The sequence below is a fragment of the Camarhynchus parvulus genome, unplaced genomic scaffold (genome assembly GCF_901933205.1).
Source record: "Camarhynchus parvulus unplaced genomic scaffold, STF_HiC, whole genome shotgun sequence".
Taxonomy (NCBI): Eukaryota; Metazoa; Chordata; class Aves; order Passeriformes; family Thraupidae; genus Camarhynchus; species Camarhynchus parvulus.
The window spans coordinates 1-18516 of NW_022148468.1; the positions used below are offsets into that span (position 1 = coordinate 1).

Consider the following 18516-nt stretch of genomic DNA (forward strand, 5'->3'; position numbering starts at 1 on the left):
CTTGGCCACGCCCTGCCCCTTGGCCACGCCCCTTGGCCACGCCTTGCCCTTGGGCACGCCCCTGACCCCGCCCTGCCCTCTGGCCCCGCCGCCCCCAAGGAAGGCGGGCGTTCGAGGAGCTGCCCCTGTGTGCTCGTGCGTACGGCGGCCAAGTGGAGAGGCGAGGACAGGGGCTCTGCATGGCCACCGAGAGCGTGGATGGGCAGGTGAGCGCACCTGGGGCACCTGGGGGCACCTGAAATGCACCTGGGCACACCTGGGGGCACCTGAAATACACCTGGGCACACCTGGGGGCACCTAAAATACACCTGGGCGCACCTGGGATACATCTGGGGGCATTGGGGACATGGGGACTGGGGGCTCTGCATGGCCACCGAGAGCGTGGATGGGCAGGTGAGCGCACCTGGGCACACCTGGGGGCACTGGGGACACACCTGGGCACAGCTGAGGGCACCTAAAATACACCTGGGCACACCTGGGGACACACCTGGGGACACACCTGGGGACACCTGGGGGGCATTTGGGATATTGGGGAACACACGTGGGCACACCTGGGGGCATTGGGGGCACACCTGGGCACACCTGGGGGCATGGGGACACACCTGGGCACACCTGGGATACATCTGGGCACACCTGGGGGCACTGGGGACACACCTGGGGGCACTGGGGACACACCTGGGCACACCTGGGATACATCTGGGCACACCTGGGGGCACTGGGGACACACCTGGGCACACCTGGGATACATCTGGGCACACCTGGGGATATTGGGGACACACCTGGGCACACCTGGGGGCATGGGGAACACACCTGGGGGCACTGGGGAACACACCTGGGGGCACTGGGGAACACACCTGGGCACACCTGGGCACACCTGGAATTTCCCTCCCCCAGCACTTCGGGCCCCCAAAAATCCCCGGGACGCCCCAAAAACTCCCAAGTCCACAATTTCCACCTCCCTGCAGCACCCGGGGGCTCCCAGGTGCGGGGTCGGGCCCCGCCCACCCGGGCCAGCCCAGAAGGTGCCCAAAAAGGCCCCAATTGTGCCCAAATTGTGCCCAAATCGCAGCTGAGCGGGTGCGGCAGCAGCATCCTGAAGCGCGAGACCATGAGGCGCCCTCGAGCCCGCGCAGTGCGCTGATGGTGCTGTGCGCGAGCCACACGCGCAGGATGGTCAAGCACCAGTGCTGCCCCGGCTGCGGCCACTTCTGCACCGCCGTGAGTGGGGTTTGGGGGGAAAAACCCCAAAAACGGGAAAAAACCAAAAAAACCCCATGAAAATCTGATAAAAAATGTGAAAATCCCATAGAAAACACTTAAAATCCTAAAGAAACCCCATAAATCCCAAAGACAGGATGGTTAAACACCAGTGCTGCCCCGGCCACTTCTGCACCCCATGAGTGGGGTTTGGGGGGAAAAACCCCAAAAACGGGAAAAAACACAAAAAACCCCGTGAAAATCCGATAAAAAATGGGTAAATAGTGAAAATTCCGCAAAAATGCCATAAAAACCCCATAAATCGTACGTTTCGTGGGGTCAAGCACCAGTGCTGCCCTGGCTGCGGCCACTTTTGCGCCGCCGTGAGTGGGGTTTGGGGGAAAAACCCCGAAAAATGGGAGAAAACGCAAAAAACCCCGTGAAAATCTGATAAAATATGTGAAAATCCCCTTAAAACGCCCAAAATCCCAAGGGAATCCCAAAGGCAGGATGGTCAAGCACCAGTGCTGCCCTGACTGCAGTCACTTCTGCACCGCCGTGAGTGGGGTTTGGGCGGAAAAACCCCAAAAACGGGAAAAAACCAAAAAAACCCCGTGAAAATCCGATAAAAAATGGGTAAATAGCAAAAAAATGCCAAAAAACCCCAAAAGTGCACAGCCAGGATGGTCAAGCACCAGTGCTGCCCCGGCTGCGGCCACTTCTGCACCCCATGAGTGGGGTTTGGGGGGAAAAACCCCAAAAACGGGAAAAAACACAAAAAACCCCGTGAAAATCTGATAAAAAATGGGTAAATAGCAAAAATCCCGCAAAAATCCCATAAAAACCCCATAAATCGTACATTTCATGGGGTCAAGCACCAGTGCTGCCCCGGCTGCGGCCACTTCTGCACCGCCGTGAGTGGGGTTTGGGGGAAAAAACCCCGAAAAATGGGAAAAAACGCAAAAAACCCCGTGAAAATCTGATAAAATATGTGAAAATCCCCTAAAAACGCCCAAAATCCCAAGGGAATCCCAAAGGCAGGATGGTCAAGCACCAGTGCTGCCCTGACTGCAGTCACTTCTGCACTGCCGTGAGTGGGGTTTGGGGGGAAAAACCCCAAAAATGGGAAAAAACACAAAAAACCCCGTGAAAATCTGATAAAATATGTGAAAATCCCATAGAAAACACTTAAAATCCTAAAGAAACCCCATAAATCCCAAAGACAGGATGGTCAAGCACCAGTGCTGCCCCGGCTGCGGCCACTTCTGCACCCCATGAGTGGGGTTTGGGGGGAAAAACCCCAAAAACGGGAAAAAATGGAAAAAAACACCCAAAAAATCCCATTAGAAATGGATAAACCCCCTTGAACTGTCCCCAAATTCCCTCAAACTGTCCCCAAACCCCCTTGAACTGTCCCCAAACCCCCTTTAGGTTCCCATAACCAATCTTTAGGACCTTGGTGACAATCCAGGACCCCTTGGCGACCCTTTGGTGACATTTTTAACCCTTTAGGGGACATTCCTGAAGTGCCACCCTGACGTGCGCATCGGGCACCGCTTCCACCGTTCCTGCGTTTCCCCAAACCCCCTTTAATGTCCTGTAACCCAACTTTGGGATCTTGGGGACCCTCCAGGCGGTTTGGGGACAATCCAGGACCCCTTGGTGACCCTTTGGTGACATTTTTAACCCTTTCAGGGCACGTTCCTGGAGTGCCACCTGGACGTCGCGCGATCGGGCACCGCTTCACCGCTCCTGCGTTCGCGCCTCGGGGGTCTCATTTTCTGTCCCCAAACCCCCTGAACTGTCCCCAAATCCCCTTTAGGTTCCCATAACCAATCTTTAGGACCTTGGTGACAATCCAGGACCCCTTGGTGACCCTTTGGTGACATTTTTAACCCTTTAGGGGACATTCCTGAAGTGCCACCCTGACGCGTGCGCGGGCACCGCTTCACCCGTTCCTGCCGTTTCCCCAAACCCCCTTTAATGTCCTGTAACCCAACTTTGGGATCTTGGGGACCCTCCAGGCGGTTTGGGGACAATCCAGGACCCCTTGGTGACCCTTTGGTGACATTTTTAACCCTTTCAGGGCACGTTCCTGGAGTGCCACCTGGACGTGCGCATCGGGCACCGCTTCCACCGCTCCTGCGTCTCGCGCCTCGGGGGTCTCATTTTCTGTCCCCAAACCCCCTGAACTGTCCCCAAATCCCCTTTAGGTTCCCATAACCAATCTTTAGGACCTTGGTGACAATCCAGGACCCCTTGGTGACCCTTTGGTGACATTTTTAACCCTTTAGGGGACATTCCTGAAGTGCCACCCTGACGTGCGCATCGGGCACCGCTTCCACCGTTCCTGCGTTTCCCCAAATCCCCTTTAATGTCCTGTAACCCAACTTTGGGATCTTGGGGACCCTCCAGGCGGTTTGGGGACAATCCAGGACCCCTTGGTGACACTTTGGTGACATTTTTAACCCTTTCAGGGCACGTTCCTGGAGTGCCACCCGGACGTGCGCATCGGGCACCGCTTCCACCGCTCGTGCGTCTCGGGGGTCTCATTTTCTGTCCCCAAACCCCCTGAACTGTCCCCAAACCCCCTTGTACTGTCCCCAAAGTCCCTTTAGGGTCCTGTAACCCATCTTGGTGACACTTTGGTGACCCTTTGGTGACATTTTTAACCCTTTAGGGCACGTTCCTGGAGTGCCACCCGGACGTGCGCATCGGGCACCGCTTCCACCGCTCGTGCGTCTCGCGCCTCGGGGGTCTCATTTTCTGCCCGCACTGCGGCGAGGACGCGTCCGAGGCCCAGGAGGTGACGCTGCCGCGCCCCGAGGCCGCGCTGGCGCACGGCGGAGACGCCGGGCGCCGCCCGCTGCCCCCGAGGCCGCCGGCCCCGCGGCAGAGCCGAGGCGCCCACGCCCAGGTGGGGCAGGGAAACCTGGGCGGGAATTGGGGGGAAAAAATGGGATTTTTTGGGGGGAAAATGGGATTTTTTGGGAGGAGAAAAATGGATTTTTTGGGGGGAAAAAATGGGATTTTTTGGGAGGAGAAAAATGGATTTTTTGGGGGGGGAAATTGGATTTTTTGGGGGAAAAAAAATTAATTTTTGGGGGAGAAAAATGGGGGTTTTGGGGGAAAAAATTGAATTTTTGGGGAGGGGAAAAAATGGGGTTTTTTTGGGAAAAAATGGGGATTTTGGGGGCAGGGCAAGGGCCAGGGATATTTTGGGTTACTTGGGGGCGTTTTGGCTCATTTTGGGTGGGATTTTTTGGGGATTTTGACTGATTTTGGGTTATTTTATGTCCTTTTCCCCCCTCAGTGCCCAGATGCAGGGGCAGGGCGAGGGCCGGGGATACTTTGGGTCATTTTGGGTGGGATTTTTTTGGGATTTTTTTGGGATTTTTTTGGGTGATTTTGGCTGATTTTGGGTCATTTTGAGTGGGATTTTTTTGGGATTTTTTGGGGTGATTTTGGGTGATTTTGGCTGATTTCCCCCCTCAGCGCCCGGATGCGGGGGCAGGGCGAGGGCCGGGGATAATTTGGGTGATTTTGGCTGATTTGGGGTCATTTTGAGTGGGATTTTTTTGGGATTTTTGGGTGATTTTTGGCTGATTTGGGGGGTCATTTTGAGTGGGATTTTTGGGATTTTTGGCTGATTTTGGCTGATTTTGGGTCATTTTGAGTGGGATTTTTGGGATTTTTTGGCTGATTTTGGCTGATTTTGGGTCATTTTGAGTGGGATTTTTTTGGGATTTTTTGGCTGATTTTGGCTGATTTTGGGTCATTTTGAGTGGGATTTTTTTGGGATTTTTTGGCTGATTTTGGCTGATTTTGGGTCATTTTGAGTGGGTTTGTTTGGTATTTTTTTGGGTGATTTTGGCTGATTTTGGGTCATTTTGGGTGGGATTTTTTTGGGATTTTTTTGGGTGATTTTGGCTGATTTTGGGTCATTTTGAGTGGGATTTTTTTGGGTGATTTTGGGTTATTTTGGCTGATTTTGGGTCATTTTGAGTGGGATTTTTTTGGGTGATTTTGGCTGATTTGGGGTCATTTTGGGTGGGATTTTTTGGGGATTTTTTTGGGTGATTTTGGCTGATTTTGGGTCATTTTGAGTGGGATTTTTTTGGGTTATTTTGGCTGATTTTGGGTCATTTTGAGTGGGATTTTTTGGGAATTTTTTTGGGTGATTTTGGCTGATTTGGGGTCATTTTGAGTGGGATTTTTTGGGGATTTTTTGGCTGATTTTGGCTGATTTTGGCTGATTTTGGGTCATTTTGAGTGGGATTTTTTTGGCTGATTTTGGCTGATTTGGGGTCATTTTGGGTGGGATTTTTTTGGGATTTTTTTGGCTGATTTTGGCTGATTTTGGCTGATTTTGGGTCATTTTGAGTGGGATTTTTTTGGCTGATTTTGGCTGATTTGGCTGATTTTGGCTGATTTCCCCCTCAGCGCCCGCATGCGGGGGCAGGGCGAGGGCCGCGCGCCCCCCCCGGACCCCCGGGCCGAGCCCATCGACAGCTCGGGGGGGCCGGCGCTGGCCCTGCCCCGGGCGCCCTGGCTCGGGGCTCCCCCAGGCCCCGCCCGGGAGCACCTGGAGAAGGCTCTGCTGGGCCAGGAGGCCGAGAGGTGAGCGGGAAACACACCTGGGAGCCTGAAAATACACCTGGGGGGGAAAAAACCACACCTGGGGGGATAAACCACACCCGGGGGGATTAACGTGTACCTGGGGCCCCAAAAACACACCTGGGGGATAAAAAACAGCCCAAAAATTCACCTGGGGGGGATAAACCGCACCTGGAGAAGGCTCTGCTGGGCCAGGAGGCCGAGAGGTGAGCGGGAAACACACCTGGGAGCCCAGAAATACACCTGGGGGTGTTAACGTGTACCTGGGGGGGATAAACCACACCTGGGGGGGCTGAAATCATCCCCAAAACCACACCTGGGAGCCCGAAAATTCACCTGGGGAGAGGGATGAAAACACCCAAAAATTCCCTGGGGCTCCCTAAAATTCCTTCCAGTCCCTCCCAGTCCATCCCAGTCCCATCCCAGTTCATTCCCAGTCCATCCCAGTCCATCCCAGTCCATCCCAGTCCATCCCAGTCCATCCCAGTCCCATCCCAGTTCATTCCCAGTCCATCCCAGTCCCTCCCAGTCCCTCCCAGTTCATTCCCAGTCCATCCCAGTCCATCCCAGTCCATCCCAGTCCATCCCAGTCCCTCCCAGTCCCTCCCAGTTCATTCCCAGTCCATCCCAGTCCCATCCCAGTCCATCCCAGTTCATTCCCAGTTCCCCCAGTCCCTCCCAGTCCCTCCCAGTCCCTCCCAGTCCATCCCAGTCCCTCCCAGTTCCCTCCCAGTCCATCCCAGTTTAACCCAGTCCATCCCAGTCCCTCCCAGTCCATCCCAGTCCCTCCCAGTCCATCCCAGTCCCTCCCAGTCCATTCCCAGTCCATTCCCAGTCCCTCCCAGTCCCATCCCAGTCCCTCCCAGTCCCTCCCAGTTTAACCCAGTCCCTCCCAGTCCATTCCCAGTCCCTCCCAGTCCATTCCCAGTCCCTCCCAGTCCATTCCCAGTCCCTCCCAGTCCATCCCAGTCACTCCCAGTTCCCCCAGGAGGAAGAAGCTGCGCTTCCACCCGCGGCAGCTTTACCTGAGCGTCAAGCAGGGGGAGCTGGGCAGGGTCATCCTGATGCTCTGTGAGTTGGGGGATCCCAAAAAATCCCAAAATCTGGGGGGGGACCCCCAAAAATCCCCAAATTTGGGAAATCCCAAAAATCCTGGGAGAAATCCCAAAAATCCTGGGAGAAATATCCCAAAAATCCTGAGGAAAATCCCAAAATCTGCATGGGAAACCCTAAAAAATCCCCAAATTTGGGAAATCCCAAAAATCCTGGGGAAAAATCCCAAAAATCCTGGGGAAAAATCCCAAAAATCCTGGGGAAAATCCCAAAATCTGCATGGGAAACCCTAAAAAATCCCCAAATTTGGGAAATCCCAAAAATCCTGGGGAGAAATCCCCAAAATCCTGGGAGAAATCCCAAAAATCCTGGGGAAAAAAATCTCAGGAAATCCCCAAATTTTGGGGGAAAATCTCAAAATTTGGGGGAGATTTGGGGTCATCCTGCTGCTCTGTGAGTTGGGGGACCCCAAAAATCCCAAAATTTGGGACAGACCCCAAAAAATCTGAGGAGTCCCTGGGAGAATTTGGGGTGGTTTGGGGGGTCCTGGGGGGGTTTTGGGGTTTTTGGGGGGGTTTCCAATCCCATCTTGGGGTCCCTTTTCCCGTTTTTGAGGCCCCTGACCCCATTTTTGGTGTTTCTTACCCCATTTTTAGGCTCCCTTTTCCTATTTCTGTTGGCTTTTACCCATTTCTGATGTTTTTTTACCTCATTTTTTCCCCCTTTTTCCCAATTTTGGTGTTTCTGACCCCATTTTTCTCTTCTTCTTACCCATCTTTTTCTCTCCCTTTCCCCTTTTCTGTCTCCCTTTTTCAAATTTCTGGCGTTTTTTACCCAATTTTTCTTTCCCTTTTCCCATTCCTGCTGGTTTTTTGCCATTCCTGGTGTTTTTTACCCAATCCTGGTGGTTTTTACCCATTCCTGCTGTTTTTTACCCAATCCTGGTGTTTTTTACCCCATTTTGGTGCCTATTTCACCAATCCTGCTGGTTTTTTCCTATTCCTGCTGTTTTTTACCCATTTCTGGTGTTTTTTACCCAATCCTGGTGTTTTTTACCCATTCCTGGTGTTTTTTACCCAATCCTGCTGTTTTTTACCCAATCCTGGTGTTTTTTTACCTATTCCCGGTGTTTTTTACCCAATCCTGCTGTTTTTTACCCAATCCTGCTGTTTTTTACCCATTCCTGCTGGTTTTTTCCCAATCCTGCTGTTTTTTACCCATTCCCGGTGTTTTTTACCCAATCCTGGTGGTTTTTACCCAATCCTGGTGGTTTTTACCCAATCCTGGTGGTTTTTACCCATTCCCGGTGTTTTTTTCCCAATCCTGGTGGTTTTTACCCAATCCTGGTGGTTTTTACCCAATCCTGGTGGTTTTTACCCAATCCTGGTGTTTTTTACCCAATCCTGGTGTTTTTTACCCATTCCTGCTGGTTTTTACCCATTCCTGGTGTTTTTTACCCATTCCTGGTGTTTTTTACCCATTCCTGGTGTTTTTTTACCCATTCCTGGTGGTTTTTACCCAATCCTGCTGGTTTTTACCCATTCCTGCTGTTTTTTACCCAATCCTGCTGTTTTTTACCCCATTTTCCCCCCAGTGGACAACCTGGACCCCAATTTCCAGAGCGACGCTCAGAGCAAGCGCTCGGCGCTGCACGCGGCCGCGCAGAAGGGACACCTGGAGATTTGTCACCTGCTGCTGCAGGTGAGGGACACACCTGGGGACACACCTGGGACACACCTGGGACACCTGGGGACACACCTGGGCACACCTGGGACACACCTGAGTGACACCTGAGTGACAGCAGTGACACCTGGGGGCACCTGGGACACACCTGGGGACACCTGGGACAGGTGGGACACACCTGGGACACACCTGGGGACACCTGGGGACACCTGGGACAGGTGGGACACACCTGGGACACACCTGGGGACACCTGGGACACACCTGGGGACACCTGGGGACACCTGGGGGACACCTGGGACACACCTGAGTGACACCAGTGACACCTGGGACACACCTGGGGACACCTGGGACACCTGGGACACACCTGAGTGACACCAGTGACACCTGGGGACACACCTGGGGACACCTGAGTGACAGCAGTGACACCTGGGGGCACCTGGGACACACCTGGGGACACCTGGGACACACCTGGGGACACCTGGGACAGGTGGGACACACCTGGGACACACCTGGGGACACCTGGGGACACCTGGGACACACCTGGGGACACCTGGGGACACCTGGGGGACACCTGGGACACACCTGGGACACACCTGGGGACACCTGGGGACACCTGGGACACACCTGGGGACACCTGGGGGACACCTGGGATACACCTGGGACACACCTGGGGGACACCTGGGCACACCTGGGGCACACCTGGGGACACCTGGGACACCTGAGTGACACCAGTGACACCTGGGGACACCTGGGGACACACCTGAGTGACACCAGTGACACCTGGGGACACCTGGGGACACCTGGGGGACACCTGAGTGACACCTGGGGACACCTGGGGACACCTGGGCACACCTGGGACACACCTGGGGACACCTGGGGGACACCTGGGGACACATGAGTGACACCAGTGACACCTGGGCACACCTGGGCACACCTGGGGACACCTGGGACACACCTGAGTGACACCAGTGACACCAGTACAGGGCTCCCAGTGCTCCCAGTATGGGATCTGTTGGTCAGGGGTCACTCAGGGGTCACTCGGGTCACTCAGGGGTCACTCTGTGGTCGCTCAGGGGTCACTCAGTGGTCACTCAGTGGTCACTCTGTGGTCACTCTGTGGTCACTCTGTGGTCACTCAGGGGTCACTCAGTGGTCACTCTGTGGTCACTCTGTGGTCACTCAGGGGTCACTCTGTGGTCACTCAGTGGTCACTCTGTGGTCACTCTGTGGTCACTCTGTGGTCACTCTGTGGTCACTCAGGGGTCACTCAGTGGTCACTCAGTGGTCACTCGGGTCACTCGGGTCACTCAGTGGTCACTCGGGTCACTCTGTGGTCGCTCAGTGGTCGCTCAGGGGTCGCTCGGGTCACTCAGGGGTCACTCAGTGGTCACTCTGTGGTCACTCTGTGGTCACTCAGGGGTCACTCTGTGGTCACTCAGTGGTCACTCAGTGGTCACTCAGTGGTCACTCTGTGGTCACTCTGTGGTCACTCAGGGGTCACTCAGTGGTCACTCAGTGGTCACTCGGGTCACTCGGGTCACTCTGTGGTCACTCTGTGGTCACTCTGTGGTCGCTCAGTGGTCACTCGGGTCACTCAGGGGTCACTCGGTCACTCGGGTCGCTCAGGGGTCACTCAGGGGTCACTCAGGGGTCACTCAGTGGTCACTCAGTGGTCACTCCCAGGCCGGAGCCAACATCAACGCCGTGGACAAGCAGCGCCGGGGGCGGGGGTTGGTGCTGGTCAGTGCTGACCATAGATGGTCAGTAATGGTCAGTAATGGTCAGTGGTCACTCTGTGGTCACTCTGTGGCCACTCAGTGGTCACTGTGGTCACTCTGTGGTCACTCTGTGGTCACTCCCAGGCCGGAGCCAACATCAACGCCGTGGACAAGCAGCGCCGGACGCCGCTGATGGAGGCCGTGGCCAACGACCAGCTGGAGACGGCGCGGTACCTGCTGCAGAGGGGGGGGTGCGCCTACAGCCAGGTGAGGGACACACCTGTGTGACGTCATAGACACACCTGTGTGACGTCATAGATACACCTGTGACGTCGCACACACACAGTGGTACCTGCTGCAGAGGGGGGGGTGCGCCTACAGCCAGGTGAGTGACACACCTGAGACACACCTGTGTGACGTCATAGACACACCTGTGACGTCATAGACACACCTGTGACATCATAGACACACCTGTGACGTCATAGACACACCTGTGACATCATAGACACACCTGTGTGACATCATAGACACACGTGTGACGTTATAGACACACCTGTGTGACGTCATAGACACACCTGTGTGACGTCATAGACACAACGGTGACATCATAGACACACCTGTGACATCATAGATACACCTGTGACATCATAGATACACCTGTGTGACGTCATAGACACACCTGTGACGTCATAGACACACCTGTGTGACGTCATAGACACACCTGTGACGTCATAGACACACCTGTGTGACATCACACACACACAGTGGTACCTGCTGCAGAGGAGGCGGTGTGCGTATAGCCAGGTGAGTGACACACCTGTGACACACCTGTGTGACGTCGTAGACACACCTGTGACATCATAGATACACCTGTGTGATGTCATAGACACACCTGTGTGACATCATACAGCGCGTTACCTGCTGCAGAGGGGGGGGTGTGTGTATAGCCAGGTATGGACACACCTGTGTGACGTCGTAAACACACCTGTGACATCATAGACACACCTGTGACATCATAGACACACCTGTGATGTGATAGACACACCTGTGTGACGTCATAGGCACACCTGTGACATCATAGATATACCTGTGACATCACACACACACACACTGAGTGCGGTACCTGCTGCAGAGGGGGAGTGTGCTTATAGCCAGGTGAGCTGTGACGTCATAAACACACCTGTGTGACGTCATAGGGACGCCTGTGACATCATAGATACACTTGTGACGTCATAGACGCACCTGTGACGTCACACACACACAGAGCGGTACCTGCTGGGGGTGTGCCTACAGCCAGGTGGGCGGTGATGTCATCACACCTGTGTGACATCACCACTCCCCTTATTACATCACTGCCACTCTGTATGACGTCACCACCCCCGCGCGTGACATCAAAACTCGCATCGTGACGTCATAGCTCCATTTATGGCATCACAGCTCCATTTATGACATCCCCACTCTTTATGACGTCATCGCCTCCCTGCATGACGTCACCACCCATCCGTATGACATCATTCTCCTCCGTATGACGTCACCGTTTCCCCCCCTGTGACGTCACAGGAGGAGGACGGCTCCACCTGCCTGCACCACGCGGCCAAAAACGGCAACCTGGAGATGGTGGAGCTGCTGCTGAGCACCGGCCAGGTGGACGTCAACGCGCAGGTGAGGGCGTGGTCAGTGTGGGCTGAGTGTCCTGGGAAGGGTCAGTGTGTCCTGAGTGTCCTGGGGATGGTCAGTGTGTCCTGGGGGTGGTCAGTGTGGTCTGGGAAGGGTCAGTGTGTCCTGAGTGTCCTGGGGATGGTCAGTGTGTCCTGGGGGTGGTCAGTGTGTCCTGGGGATGGTCAGTGTGTCCTGAGGGTGGTCAGTGTGTCCTGGCAATGGTCAGTGTGTCCTGAGAGTGGTCAGTGTGTCCTGAGTGTGGGCAGTGTGTCCTGAGGGTGGTCAGTGTGTCCTGAGGGTGGTCAGTGTGTCCTGAGAGTGGTCAGTGTGTCCTGAGTGTGGGCAGTGTGTCCTGAGGGTGGTCAGTGTGTCCTGGGGGTGGTCAGTGTGTCCTGGCAATGGTCAGTGTGTCCTGGGAATGGTCAGTGTGTCCTGAGGGTGGTCAGTGTGTCCTGAGTGTGGGCAGTGTGTCCTGAGGGTGGTCAGTGTGTCCTGGGGGTGGTCAGTGTGTCCTGGCAATGGTCAGTGTGTCCTGGGAATGGTCAGTGTGTCCTGAGAGTGGTCAGTGTGTCCTGAGTGTGGGCAGTGTGTCCTGGGCGTGGTCAGTGTGTCCTGGGGATGGTCAGTGTGTCCTGGGCGTGGTCAGTGTGTCCTGGGGGTGCTCAGTGTGTCCTGGGGATGGTCAGTGTGTCCTGAGGGTGTTCAGTGTGTCCTGGGGATGGTCAGTGTGTCCTGAGGGTGGTCAGTGTGTCCTGAGTGTGGGCAGTGTGGTCAGTGTGTCCTGGGGGTGCTCAGTGTGTCCTGGGAATGGTCAGTGTGGTCAGTGTGTCCTGGGCGTGGTCAGTGTGTCCTGGGGATGGTCAGTGTGTCCTGGGAATGGTCAGTGTGGTCAGTGTGTCCTGGGGGTGGTCAGTGTGTCCTGGGGGTGGTCAGTGTGTCCTGGGGATGGTCAGTGTGTCCTGAGGGTGGTCAGTGTGTCCTGGGAATGGTCAGTGTGTCCTGGGGATGGTCAGTGTGTCCTGGGGGTGCTCAGTGTGTCCTGGGGATGGTCAGTGTGTTCTCAGGGTGGTCAGTGTGTCCTGGGAATGGTCAGTGTGTCCTGAGGGTGGTCAGTGTGTCCTGAGTGTGGGCAGTGTGTCCTGGGGATGGTCAGTGTGTCCTGGGGATGGTCAGTGTGTCCTGAGTGTGGTCAGTGTGTCCTGGGGATGGTCAGTGTGGTCAGTGTGTCCTGGGGGTGGTCAGTGTGTCCTGGGAATGGTCAGTGTGTCCTGGGGATGGTCAGTGTGTCCTGAGGGTGGTCAGTGTGTCCTGAGTGTGGGCAGTGTGGTCAGTGTGTCCTGGGGGTGGTCAGTGTGTCCTGGGGATGGTCAGTGTGTCCTGGGAATGGTCAGTGTGTTCTCAGGGTGGTCAGTGTGTCCTGGGGGTGGTCAGTGTGTCCTGGGGATGGTCAGTGTGTCCTGAGGGTGGTCAGTGTGTCCTGGGAATGGTCAGTGTGTTCTCAGGGTGGTCAGTGTGTCCTGGGGGTGGTCAGTGTGTCCTGGGGGTGCTCAGTGTGGTCAGGGGTGGTCACTGACCCCCGAGTGACCCCCGAGTGACCCCTTGACCCCCAGGACAGCGGGGGCTGGACGCCCATCATCTGGGCGGCCGAGCACAAACACATCGAGGTCATCCGGCGGCTGCTGACCCGCGGGGCCGACGTCACGCTGACCGACAACGTGAGAGCCCGGGGCACCTGGGGGGCACCTGGGGGCACCTGGGGGCACCTGGGGGCATTGGGAACACACCTGGGGCACCTGGGGGCATTGGGAACACACCTGGGTACACCTGGGGGCATTGGGAACACACCTGGGGGCATTGGGAACACACCTGGGCACACCTGGCTACACCTGGGGCCATTCTGAACACACCTGGGGGCATTGGGATCACACCTGGGGGCATTGGGATCACACCTGGGGGCATTGGGAACACACCTGGGCACACACCTGGGGGCATTGGGAACACACCTGGGAGCATTGGGAATATACCTGGGGGCATTGGGAACACACCTGGGGCCATTCTGAACACACCTGGGGGCATTGGGAACACACCTGGGGCACCTGGGGGCATTGGGAACACACCTGGGCACACCTGGCTACACCTGGGGCCATTCTGAACACACCTGGGGGCATCGGGAACACACCTGGGAGCATTGGGAACACACCTGGGGGACATCTGCCTGCACTGGGCAGTCAGGGGCTGGGTGTAGCTGGTCAGTGATGGTCAGTGATGGTCAGCAGTGGTCACTGATGGTCGGTGACGGTCAGCAGTGGTCACTGATGGTCAGCGCTGGTCACTGGCGGTCAGTTGGTCACTCAGGAGGAGAACATCTGCCTGCACTGGGCAGTCAGGGGGTGGGTTTGGGTGCTCAGCAGTGGTCACTGACGGTCAGCAGTGGTCACTGACGGTCAGCAGTGGTCACTGATGGTCGGTGACGGTCAGCAGTGGTCACTGATGGTCAGTGACGGTCAGCAGTGGTCACTGATGGTCAGCGCTGGTCACTGACGGTCAGTTGGTCACTCAGGAGGAGAACATCTGCCTGCACTGGGCAGTCAGGGGGTGGGTTTGGGTGCTCAGCAGTGGTCACTGACGGTCAGCAGTGGTCACTGATGGTCGGTGACGGTCAGCAGTGGTCACTGATGGTCAGTGACGGTCAGCAGTGGTCACTGACGGTCAGCAGTGGTCACTGATGGTCACTGACGGTCAGCAGTGGTCACTGACGGTCAGCAGTGGTCACTGATGGTCACTGACGGTCAGCAGTGGTCACTGACAGTCAGCAGTGGTCAGTGATGGTCAGTGATGGTCAGCAGTGGTCACTGACGGTCAGCGCTGGTCACTCACGGTCAGTTGGTCACTCAGGAGGAGAACATCTGCCTGCACTGGGCGTCGTTCACGGGCAGCGCCGAGATCGCCGAGGTGCTGCTGAACGCGCAGTGCGACCTGCACGCCGTCAACTTCCACGGGGACACGCCGCTGCACATCGCCGCCAGGGAGAGCTACCACGACTGCGTCAGGTAATGGGTCTGGGGGCTTCTGAGAGGGTCACAGGGGTCACAGGGGTCTGGGGGCTTCAGGGGAGTCACAGGGGTCACAGAGCCTGGGGGGACACAGGGACACCCCCCTGCACATCGCCGCCAGGGAGAGCTACCACGACTGCGTCAGGTAATGGGTCTGGGGGCTTCTGAGAGGGTCATGGGGGTCTGGGGGCTTCAGGGGAGTCAGGGGACACAGGGACAGCCCCTCCACGGGGACACGCCGCTGCACATCGCCGCCAGGGAGAGCTACCACGACTGCGTCAGGTAATGGGTCTGGGGGCTTCAGGGGGTCTGGGGGGTCACAGGGGTCTGGGGGCTTCAGGGGAGTCAGGGGACACAGGGACAGCCCCTCCACGGGGACACCCCCCTGCACATCGCCGCCAGGGAGAGCTACCACGACTGCGTCAGGTAATGGGTCTGGGGGCTTCAGGGGGTCACGGGGGTCACAGGGGTCACAGAGCCTGGGGGGACACAGGGACACCCCCCTGCACATCGCCGCCAGGGAGAGCTACCACGACTGCATCGGGAAATGGGTCTGGGGGCTTCTCAGGGGTCACGGAGCATCGGGGGGTCACAGGGGTCACGATTGTGTGAGGAGAGGGAATTGGGTCTGGGGGCTTTGGGGAGTCTGGGGGGGTCAGGGAGACACAGGGACACGATTGTGCCAGGTGAGGGAATTGGGTCTGGGGGCTTTGGGGAGTCTGGGGGGTCAGGGAGACACAGGGACACGATTGTGCCAGGTGAGGGAATTGGGTCTGGGGCTTCGCAGCGGGCTGGGGGCTCCATAGGGGATCCCACGGGGAGAATCCATTAAATGAGGGGGGGGATCCCCGGAATTTGGGGTTGAATTTGGGTGGATTTGGGGGCTCCCGTGAATTTGGGGAGGGGTCTCAGGAACTGGAGGGGCCTCAAGAATTGGGAAAGGGTCTCAGGAATTTGGGGAGGGGTCTCAGGAATTGGTGAGGGGTCTCAGCAATTGCTGACCCCCCTCCCCAATTTGGGGTCCGTAGGGGATCCCATGGGGAGAAACCATTGAAGGGCAGGGGGGATCCCCGGAATTGAGGGTTAAATTTGGGTGGATTTTTGGGGGTTCCCATGAATTTGGGGAGGGGTTCAGAGTTTGAGGAGGGTTCCCAAGAATTGGGGAGGGGGTCTCATGAATTTGGGGAGGGGTCCCAGGTGATCCCTGATCCCCCCCCCCAATTTGGGGTCCGTAGGGGATCCCATGGGGAGAAACCATTGAAGGGCAGGGGGGGATCCCCGGAATTGAGGGTTAAATTTGGGTGGATTTTTGGGGGTTCCCATGAATTTGGGGAGGGGTCCGGAATTTGGGGAGGGGTTCAGAGTTTGAGGAGGGTTCCCAAGAATTGGGGAGGGGGTCTCATGAATTTGGGGAGGGGTCCCAGGTGATCCCTGATCCCCCTCCCCAATTTGGGGTCCGTAGGGGATCCCATGGGGAGAAACCATTGAAGGGCAGGGGGGGATCCCCGGAATTGAGGGTTGAATTTGGGTGGATTTTTGGGGTTCCCATGAATTTGGGGAGGGGTCCGGAATTTGGGGAAGGGTCCCTGACCCCTCGGCGCCCCCCCAGCCTGTTCCTGTCGCGCGGGGCCGACCCCGAGGTGCGGAACAAGGAGGGCGACTCCCCCCTGGACCTGACCCCGGAGCGCTCCGAGGTCTGGGTGGCGCTGCAGCTCAACCGGAAACTGCGCCTGGGGGCGGCGGGCCGGGCGCTGCACACCGAGCGCATCGTCAGCAGGTCAGAGCGGCACCGAACGGGTTAATCCGGGCAATTTGGGGGGAATTCGGGTGAATTCGGGGATTTTGTTTTTATGGGAATTTTTTCCGGATTTTTTTGGGGGATTTTTTTGGTGATTTTTGGGGTCACAAACTGCGCCTGAGGGCGGCGGGCCGGGCGCTGCACAGCGAGCGCAGGTGGGAACGGCGCCGAAGGGGTTAATCCGGGGGGGATTTGGGGGTTTGGTTTTATGGGATTTATTTGGGATTTTTTTCTGATTTTTTCCGATTTTTTTTCGATTTTTTTTCTCGAGTTTTTTCTGATTTTTTTTCTGAAATTTTCTGATTTTATAAAAATTTTTTTCAATTTTTTAATGATTTTTTTGCAACGATTTTTGGCGATTTTTTTGGGCAGTTTTTGTGTCACAAGTTGAGGCTGGGGGTTATTTTGGGGGTTTTTGTTTTTATGGGATTTTCTACCTCATTTTTTGGGGATTTTTTGGGATTTTTTTCCTTTTTTTTTGATTTTTGTTCTGGTTTTTGGCGTCACAAATTCAGGCTGGGGTTTGCATTGTCAGCAGGCGGAGCTCGCGCTTTTTACAGGATTTATTTGGGATTTTTAAAAAGTTTTTTCTGATTTTTTTGGGATTTTTTTTTATTTTTTGAGGGGATTTTTTCTGGATTTTTTGGGATTTGGAGGGGATATTTTTTTTTTTGCAATTTTCTGACCAGGTTTTCATGGGTTTTTTTCCATTTCTGGGTGGATTTTTTAAAGAATTTTGTCATTTCTAGCCAGATTTTCACAGGAATTTTTCCATTTCTGGCCGGATTTTTTTGATGTATTTTACATTTTTAGGTGGATTTTTTTTTGTAATTTTATCATTTCCGGCCGGATTTTCACGGGATTTTTTTTGCATTTTTCTGGCTGGATTTTTTTTGCAATTTTCCCATTTCTGGCCGGATTTTCACGAGAATTTTCCCATTTCCGCCTGGATTTTTTTAATTATTATTTTTCCATTTCCGCCTGGATTTTTTTATTACTTATTTTTAGATTCCTGGCTGGATTTTTGGGGTAATTTTGCTGTTTCTGGCTGGATTTTTTTGGGGTGATTTTTACATTTCTAGGTGGATTTTTTTTGGTAATTTTTGCATTTCTGGCCGGATTTTTGTGGGGTTTTTTGCATTTCTGGCCGGATTTTGTTGCTGATTTCGGGGTCCCCACCCCTTTACCCCCCATTTCTCCCCAATTTTCCCCCAGGGACGTGGCCAGGGGCCACGAGAACGTCCCCATCCCCTGCGTCAACGGCGTGGACGAGGAGCCCTGTCCCCAGGACTACAAATACATCGCGGAGAACTGCGAGACCTCCACCATGAACATCGACCACAACATCACCCACCTGCAGGTGCTGCCTCACTGGGGGGAAAAATGGGGAAAACGGGGAAAAAATGGTGAAAAAACGAGAAAGATCGGCGAAAAAATGAGAAAAATCGGCGAAAAAATGAGAAAAATCGGTGAAAAAACGGGGAAAATCGGTGAAAAAACGGGGAAAATCGGTGAAAAAATGGCATTTTTGGGGGTAGAAATGGGATAAAAATTGGATTTTTGGGGGTAAAATTGATGGGAAGCGGGGACTGGGGGGACTGGGATGAACTGGGAGAAAAAACGGGGGAAAAATGGGAAAAAAATCAGTGAAAAAATGGGATTTTTGGGAGGTAAAATTGATGGGAAATGGGGATTTGGGGGGACTGGGATGGACTGGGATGAACTGGGAGAAAAAATG

General features: G+C 55.1%; 1 protein-coding gene across 1 annotated transcript in view; it reads left to right on the forward strand.

The window, feature by feature from the left end:
• Positions 1–99: 99 nt before the first annotated feature.
• The window catches only part of LOC115916807 (histone-lysine N-methyltransferase EHMT2-like), a gene marked incomplete at its 5' end in the record, with an annotated part of 29171 nt that continues 10754 nt past the window's right edge, over positions 100–18516 (forward strand). The window contains 14 exon segments of the mRNA XM_030970548.1: positions 100–206; positions 1070–1114; positions 1117–1218; positions 3878–4087; positions 4089–4114; positions 5641–5817; positions 6803–6885; positions 8462–8568; positions 10413–10535; positions 11829–11930; positions 13538–13642; positions 14823–14977; positions 16590–16757; positions 17994–18138. Of these exon segments, the coding sequence (XP_030826408.1) occupies positions 100–206; positions 1070–1114; positions 1117–1218; positions 3878–4087; positions 4089–4114; positions 5641–5817; positions 6803–6885; positions 8462–8568; positions 10413–10535; positions 11829–11930; positions 13538–13642; positions 14823–14977; positions 16590–16757; positions 17994–18138 (1655 nt within the window).